Source organism: Thamnophis elegans, chromosome 4, assembly GCF_009769535.1.
Source record: "Thamnophis elegans isolate rThaEle1 chromosome 4, rThaEle1.pri, whole genome shotgun sequence".
Taxonomy (NCBI): domain Eukaryota; kingdom Metazoa; phylum Chordata; class Lepidosauria; order Squamata; family Colubridae; genus Thamnophis; species Thamnophis elegans.
The window spans coordinates 67,707,251-67,716,387 of record NC_045544.1 but is presented as its reverse complement, the minus strand read 5'-3'; the positions used below and the strand labels follow the sequence as shown (position 1 = coordinate 67,716,387).

At 47.5% G+C, this 9,137-nt stretch overlaps 1 protein-coding gene across 1 annotated transcript; it reads left to right on the top strand.

The window, feature by feature from the left end:
- Positions 1–2,184: 2,184 nt before the first annotated feature.
- LOC116507710 (uncharacterized protein K02A2.6-like) lies at positions 2,185–5,710 on the top strand. The gene is given in 3 exon segments (XM_032216035.1): positions 2,185–2,705; positions 2,707–3,677; positions 3,786–5,710. Coding segments are annotated over 3 exon segments (3,417 nt in total).
- Positions 5,711–9,137: the final 3,427 nt, after the last annotated feature.

Here is a 9,137-nt window from a genome sequence, read left to right as displayed (position 1 = left end):
TGTGTGTGTATGTGTATGTGTGTGTGTGTGTATATATATATAAAAATTATATGTATGTATATAAATATTGTATATATATGTATGTGTTTGTGTGTGTGTATGTATGTGAATGTATATGTATATATAAATAATTTCCTACACACAAAAGAGCTCACACCAACCACAAACAGGTTTTTTTTAGGACCAACTCTTTCTAAATTTAGTTGCATGAGTAGTTATACCTTCACCTCTCACTCAACTGGATATTGACTTACTCACACAGGTAAATATAGTACCAACATTTTGAAGTAAACTTGTATATGGAAGTTGAATGAAAGCCTGAATCACCTGAAAAACGGAATAAAAAACAGGAAAAACAGGTAATTGAGGAGGATTGGATGGAGCAGTTTACATGTAACAGGATTTTTACCAGCTTAATCTAGATGGTGTGTAATTTTGCCTAGCATATTTTTCAGAGTGTAAAACGCACCGGAGTATAAGATGCACCAAGGTTTTGAAGAGGCAATTTTTAAAAAAAAGTTATTGCACTCTGCAAACCTCCCAAACCAGCCCGTTTTTCACGAAAATGGGTCCATTCCCCCTCCCAAAAGGCATGAATAGCCTTTAGGGGGCTTGCAGAGTGTTCCGGAGGGATGCCCCCCCCCCCAAAAAACAAGCAGAAACTGGACCATTTTTCATGAAAACGGGCCTGTTTTTTGTCAAAAAAAATTGCATGCATAGCCTTTAGGAGGCTTATACAATACTCCTGGAGGTTGGGGAGGTGGGACAAAATTGAGCAAAAAACGGCCCGTTTCCCACTCATTTCTGCCTTTCCGAGCCCCAGGAGCTCTCTGAAAGCCTTCTACAGGTTCTTCGCGGCCATTTTTGGTGAAGGGGGCGGGGTTTCAGGAGGCAAAAAATGCTGTATTCAGTATATAAGATGCACCCAGATTTTCAGCCTCATTTTTGAGGAAAAAGGGTTCGTCTTATACTCTGAAAAATATGGGTAATTTTCACTCTACCCACAGCCATGCAAACAATTAACTACATTTTCCAGTTTCTCCTCCTAGTTCCCAACTGAGCTGCAATCAACTTTTTCCTATGTAACAATTACTCTGTAAGAAAGTCACATTTTAACAGTGAAACAGTCTATACCATATACTAAAGTAATGAGATCATTGTCCCACTAGTAACATATGGAGAACCTCCAGAGAATATCTTAACATTTCTATTCTGTGAAATGGCACAAAAATCTGCTGGCATACAAGGTAGTTCTTGACAACCATAACCGAGTCCGAAATTTTGATCATAAGTCATTACAGTTCTCATCTTATCCCTGGTGTTATGTTCTGACCAGCCGCCAAAACAAAGAGTTTAAGCGGGAAGCAATTCGACACCTGATTGGCTGATCGTTTGACAGCTCCCGTATAAATAGGGAGCTGTCCAACGAGCAGCGGCGGCATTCCTGTTCAAAGCCGGTTCTGAACTGTTAGCTTGTACTTTGAGGGAATAAACTTGTTAGCCCTTTATTCCTGTCTCCGCCTCAGTCCTTCTGGCTACCCACAGGTCCTTGGTACACACCACTGGCGACGAAGGTGGGATTGCCAAACTGAGGTGCGAGAAGCTGAAGTCACTTACTGCTGAAGTCACTCGCTGAGTCACTAGAACCGCGCTTAATTCTACCGCGATGAGACGTTGCTGACTCTGACAGGAATGGCCACGTTAAATTTCGCGCCATTCAACTATGGCTCTGAGACATGGGAGTCTTACACGGCTCGGTTTGAATGTTTTTTGGTCGCGCACGACCTCACCGAGCTGACGGATGAGCGAAAATGTGCGTTTTTCTTGTCCGTCTGTGGCACAGACGTTTTCCACACCGCCAGGGCTCTCACAGCTCCTGAGCCTATCAAGGCCGTTCCGTGGCCCGTGCTGCTGGCTAAGCTGACGAGCCATTATGCTCCATCCCCGTCCAAGATAGCCCGCCGGCACGCGTTTCACCAACGGAGCCAAGCTGAAGGAGAGTCTGTCAGCGCGTATGTTGCTGCACTATGATCGGCCGCTCTGCACTGTGAGTTCCGAGATCTCGATGAAGCCCTCCTCGACCGCCTGGTGTGTGGCCTCCGAGACCTCAAGCTACAAAAGCGGCTACTAACAAAAACAGATCTTTCGTTCCAAACTGCCTTTGACGAAGTTCGGGCTTCCGAGATGGCTGCGGCTTCCCTAGCTACCATCGCGAAGGCCCGGTCTGCCACTTCCGCGCAGGCTGCCAATGCCTTTAACACAGTGACCGGTCCGCCAGACTCGGGAAGTGAAGAGTCCGATGCGGAAACCCATGATGAGGACATTAACCGCCTTGATGAGGCGAACAGAAAGAGCTGGCATCGGCGGAAGGGCAACCCTAAATCTGCATGTAGTGGTTGCGGAGGCAACCACGAAAGAGCTGAGTGCAGATTCAGGCAAGCCCTCTGCCAGCGGTGTGGCAGAAAGGGCCACATCGCTCGGGTGTGCCGAGCAGCGCAGCCCATGTCCTCTTCAGAATCCCAAGCCGAGCGGTCTCGGCAATATCAAACCCGGACAGAAGGCCCCAAGAAAGCTAGAATGGACTGCCATGCCATTCTCCGCAACTCTAACCACGGTCTCTCTTGCCACCATCTGCAAAAGAAGATCCAACTAACGGTGACGTTAGAAGGGAAGCCCTGCGAGATGGAGCTTGACACCGGTTCCGCAACGTCCATTAATTGGCACCCGTAAAGTCAGAGTGCAGTTCAAGGGGTTTGACGGCCGGTTACCTCTCATCATAGTCGAGGGACGGCTGCCCAGCCTGCTAGGTCTCGACTGGTTCCAGTCCCTAGGTCTGCAGGTCAGCGGAATCCACCACCTCGGCGCAACTGCACTCGATTGCCTGGTCAACGAATTTCCAGCTGTATTCGATGGCACCTTAGGCAAATATACAGGCACACCTGTTTCTTTTAACCTCGACTCGTCAGTACAGCCGGTGCGAATGAAGCCACGCCGAGTCCCCATTGCACTCAAGCCGAAGGTGGACGTCGAGCTGGACAAACTCGTAGCTCAGGGCGTCCTCGAGCCAGTGGATCATGCACGATGGGAAACACCCATCGTGCTACCGATTAAGCCGGACGGCAGCGTGAGGATCTGCGCAGACTACCGCTGCTCCATCAACCGTGCCCTGCCTTCCAACGCGTACCCAGTGCCAGTGGTCCAGCACCTCCTACACACTCTGGGCAAGGGGTCTATTTTTGCGAAACTCGACCTTGCACAAGCGTATCAACAACTGGTGGTGGACAATGAAGCAGCTGAGGCGCAGACAATCATCACGCACCGGGGCGCATTCCGTTGCCGCAGATTGCAGTTTGGGGTGAGCATTGCCCCTGGACTTTTTCAAAGTTTGATGGAGCGGTTGCTCCAAGGACTCCGGGGCGTCGTCCCCTATTTTGACGACGTCCTCGTATCTGCAACATCCTTAGAAGAACTCATGGCCAGATTGTGGGTGGTTCTTCAGAAATTTCAACAAGTGGGACTCAAAGTCAAAAGAGACAAGTGCCAGGTTGCAGTGTCCCAGATAGAGTTCCTTGGGTTCCTCATTGATGGCAGTGGCATCCACCCCACTGCTGCCAAGACCAAAGCCATCCTTGAGGCCCCTGCACCTACTAATAGAGCTGAACTACAGGCCTTTTTAGGCCTACTCAATTTCTATGCGGTCTTCCTGCCGCATTAAGCCTCTGTCGCTGAGCCACTTCACCGTCTCCTAGACTCAGGGGTTGCCTGGGTCTGGGGCCGACGGGAAGCTTCCGCATTCATAGCTGTTAAACACCTCCTGATCTCCAACGACGTCCTCGTCCAATACAGCGAGCACTTGCCTTTAGTGCTCGCCTGCGACGCTTCACCCTACGGGGTGGGCGCCGTCCTTTCCCACCAGTTGCCTAGTGGGGCAGAAGTGCCTGTTGCCTATTTTTCCCGCACTCTCTCTGCCTCCGAACGCAACTACGCGCAAATTGACAAAGAGGCCCTAGCTATTGTGGCCGGGGTGCGGCGTTTCCATCACTATTTGTACGGCCGCCCCTTCCAAATTGTCACTGACCACAAGCCATTGCTGGGGTTACTCGCCGGCGACCGCCCTGCCCCGCAGGTGCTGTCGCCCCGAATGACGCGTTGGTCTGTGTTCCTCGCCTCCTACGACTACCTGCTCCTGCACCGACCGGGGAAGCAGATCGCTCACTCCGATGCCCTCAGCCGTTGCCCCTTGCCGGACGCTCCTGAAGACCCTGCTGCTGCCGCCCCCGTCTTCCTCATTGATGACCTCAACCTTCCAATTTCTGCCACCGACATCGCCCGGTTGTCCGCAAGGGATCAGGTAATATCCCGGGCACTAGATTGGGTTAGGCGAGGGTGGCCCAAGGACCCCGTAGATCCCATTTTTCTTCCCTTCAAATCACGGCTGGCGGAGCTCTCCGTCCAGCGCGGCTGTCTGCTGTGGGGCCACCGCGTCGTGGTGCCTGCCTCACTGAGGACTACCGTCCTGCAACAGCTTCACCTAGCACACCCCGGCATTGTCCGAATGAAAGCCCTGGGCAGAAGCTATGTCTGGTGGCCTAAGTTGGATCAGGACATAGCCGCCCATGTTGCCGGGTGCCCGAAATGCCAGGGCGCCCAAGCTTTGCCTCCCAAAGCCGAGCCCCGGACGTGGGAGCCACCATCCTCCCCCTGGTCTCGAATCCACATTGATTTTGCGGGCCCTATTCAGGGCCGCATGCTCTTGATTGTTGTGGATGCCTTCTCGAAGTGGGTCGAGGCCATCCAGATGTCCTCCACAACGGCGGACGCACTTATCGCCACCCTCCGCCACGTATTTGCCACCCATGGGTTACCCGACGTGTTGGTGTCCGATAACGGACCACAACTGACAGCTGCCAAGTTTGAGGCCTTCCTAGCTTCCCAGGGCATCCGACATGCCCTTACCTCTCCCTTTCACCCCTCTAGTAATGGATTGGCAGAGCGCACCGTGCAGTCCGTCAAGGAGGCCCTCTCCAAAATGGATCACCTGCCCTGGCAAGAACGCATTGATGCATTCTTGTTGGCTCACCGCTCCACACCATCCCCAGAATCCAACACCAGCCTGGCCGAGCTCCTTATGGGACGGCAGCTACGAACGACCCTTGACCGGTTGCACCCCGCCTACTCCACCCCAACGCCTTTGGATTCTCAGGGAGGGACGAGATCCTTCGCCCAGGGGGAGGCAGTGTATGCCCGCAATTATGGAGGGCATCCCTTGTGGCTACCGGGCATAGTAACTGATCAGACCGGGCCCTGCTCCTACAGGGTCAGGCTCCTCGACGGCAGAACGTGGAAACGCCACTGCGACCAGTTGCGGAGCAGGCACCCAGTGCTACCACACCAGCAGCCACCGACCAACCCATCGAGTCCAACAGCGCCGACCAGCGACGGGGAACCCAGAAACGAGGAGGCCGCCGGAGAACAGGCAGCCAGCGCTCTAAACCGAAGCGGCGACTTACCTGGTGGGCCAGCACCCTCCTGTGTTCTTCCTCGACGACCCGGGCAATCACCATCCTCCGGCGCAGGGTCCTCGGCCGAGCAACCAGAGCCTCCAAGCAGGGCAGAAGTGCCCCGGGCATCCGGCCGAATCAGGCGGCGGCCAGCGTACTTGCAAGACTACGCTTGCGCGAACTTAGAGGGGAGGGGTGTTATGTTCTGAGCAGCCGCCAAAACAAAGAGTTTAAGCGGGAAGCAATTCGACACCTGATTGGCTGATCGTTTGACAGCTCCCGTATAAATAGGGAGCTGTCCAACGAGCAGCGGCGGCATTCCTGTTCAAAGCCGGTTCTGAACTGTTAGCTTGTACTTTGAGGGAATAAACTTGTTAGCCCTTTATTCCTGTCTCCGCCTCAGTCCTTCTGGCTACCCACAGGTCCTTGGTACACACCACCTAGGAACAAACATTGTTGTCAATGTCCTCTTCGGTAAGAGATGTTCTCTAATACACAAGTGCTATCTGAGTAGCACTCCAGTTAATTGTATTATATATCTATCTAACTGCAGACAAGTTAGGTAGGAGAACAAATCATGAAATGCATTCAGTCCTTATAACAAGAATGGGCAAACCTTAGGGAGTATAGAGCCGAGGTGGCGCAGTGGTTAGAGTGCAGTACTGCAGGCCACTTCAGCTGACTGTGGGGGCAATATTGCTATTGCTAGTATAGCCCTCTGCAAGATAGGCTGTCATAGATAGATAGATAGATAGATAGATAGATAGATAGATAGATAGATAGATAGATAATAGATGGATGGATGGAAGGAAGGAAAGAAAGAAAAAAAAAGAAAGAAAGAAAGAAAATAAATTTTGGCACACTTCTTGCAACAGAAGGCTGTCGTGTATATCATGACGAAAATCATGTGATCTGTATGAAGTGATGTGTATGATATAGCAATAGCAACAGCAATAGCACTTAGACTTATATATTGCTTCACAGTGTTTTACAGCCCTCTCTAAGTGGTTCACCAAGTCAGCTATTGCCTCCAACAATCTGGGTCCTCATTTTATCAACCTTGGAAGGATGGAAGGCTCAGTCAACCTTGAGCCTGGTGAGATTTGAACTGCTGAACTGCTGGCAGCCGGCAGTCAGCAGAAGTAGCCTGCAGTACTGCATTCTAACCACTCCACCACCACGGCTCTATGATATATCATCTACACAATTTATATTTAAAAAGTAATTAATCCTATGACATCATGACATATGATTTTACTTTGACTTCACCGCTCCAGAGCCTCACTTAAAAGTTTTAGGAAACAGAACAGCAAACAGGTACACACACACACCTATTGCTTCCATTGACCAATAGGTTTCTTTCTCCTTAAATCTAAAGGCAAAATGTTACAAGCTGTCGTTGTGCATGTATGAAGAAATGACAAACCCATGCAGACCAGCATATAAAACAATGTGAACAATGTAATTTAAAACTTTGATCCCATCCTACATCTATTTTTGTATCTGTATCTATAGTTCTATATTCATTTTTCAATGTTTCTTTCCTAACCCTAAACTTTTTCAATGGCATAACACGACATTTAGTGGTTAGCTGCCAAATTTCCATTTCACATGAAGATGGGGCTCTAAGAAGAGCCTGTAGTTTCTCACATCAATCAATACTCTGTGCAAGAACTGGAGGTTCCAAGCAACTAATGGTGTAGTTCTGTCCAGGCTGCAATGCAAACCAGATAGATACACCGTTTGGGGAAATACTGTAAGCAACCCTAGTTGAGCTCAGATTGGATTTGGGAGAATAAACCATCCAATCTGAGAAATTATTTCACTGCCCCCACCATGGTTAACAGAAGTCACCAACTCCGAATACATTAAGAGACTGGATGATACGCATCTTTTGACCCATTAGAATAATTAATTGATTACTGCCTCTCTTTTAATTTGCTGAACTGATTCAATTGCTCTGTTCTGGAAATGAAAATATTACAGTTTGCCAAAACAGTTTTCAAATCTTTATTGGACCAAACCAGGACTGAAGATCAACTTTACCTACAGTTGAGCATAAACTGCAAGTTTCATAAACCACAACTGATTCCCAGAATACAGTCATGTACCCACCCAGTTGATAAATGCTTCTCTCTCTCACACACACACACACACACACACACACACAGAGAGAGAGAGAGAGAGAGAGAGAGAGAGAGAGAGAGAGAGAGAGAGAGAGAGAGAGAGAAAGCTGGTGTGCTCCACTTCAATGGATGTGCTTCAGTGAAGATTAGACAGCCATCTGGCTGGGATGTTTTAATTTGGATTTCCGCATTAAGTGGGTGGTTGCACTCACTGGCCTAAATGGCCCCTTTCAACTCTATGATGTTATGGTTTACACAGCCTATGGCACCTAAATATTTTTGGCCATCCCCTCTCCAGCTGCTGTTTATATAATTTAAAATAAGTGATTTAAAAACTAGATATGATGAAGATATCTTCAAGAGACTAGAACTGAAAAGAAAATGGAAAGCATTTAACAGAAATAGAACTTATTCAATTTTCTGAATTGCTCCAGCCATTTTCTCTTTTGTTCTGACTCTTAGCTCTTGATTTCCCAAAAGTTTTTTTTTTGTATTTATTTTTTGAAAAAAGTTTTTTATTTTTTCTTTCAAATTCATTCTTAAATATACATTCTTATAATTGCTATTTAACATTTGTCAATTCATATCATTTTTCCGCCTGTATATTTACATTTTCATACTTTCTTATTACCCCTCCCCCTGATTTCATAACATGTCATCTGAGTTATTTGTTTTGTGCTTTGTTCCTTTCTCTTTCTATTTGTATCTTTTTTCAAACCAAACATAAAAATCACCCCATGTCCTGCAGTACACTGATTCCTCTTTGTCCTTTATTCTCAATGTCAACCTATTCATTTCTGCACAATCTAATATCTTCTTTATTATCTCTCCTTCTGATGGGATTTTGTCTGCTTTCCAATTTTGTGCAAATACAATTCTAGCTACTGTTATTATTTGTGCAATCAGATATGAGTCTTCTTTAGTATATTTCTCTGGCTTAAATTCTATGGGATTTCCCAAAAGGTTGTACACCAACAATGTAAAAACTTGATTCAATTTTTCTGGACCTACTACAAAACATCACTCTCAACCTTGACAATTTTATGATGTGTGGCAATTTTCATCCAAAGCCATCTGTGGAATGCTGGGAATTAAATTCCATACATTTTTAAAATGCTGATGTTCAGAAACACTGCTCTAGGAACTCTTCTATAGCAAGTAGTTCCAAAATCTGGCCAGGTCTCCACAAACTCTTTGCTATCTGAGCTTTGGCTTCCTATTGCAGTTTCTACTCCAAATAATGCAGGCTTTAATCCCAGCTGAGACATACAGAAATGGCAACCTCTTTTCCAGTTCTTGACAGGCTGTTGGCAGTGGCCCACTATATAGTGTTGCTTCTTTTCAAAAATTTATTTACATGGCAAATAAATACCAAAAGCTGACCAACTTGACTTTAACTATTATATAATGCAAGAATGGTTCTGGATTTAGGATGTGCCAGCACAATAAAGTTCAACCAATTGTGAGACATGACAGTTGAAGTTATTGAACAAAATATGTAATACGGAAA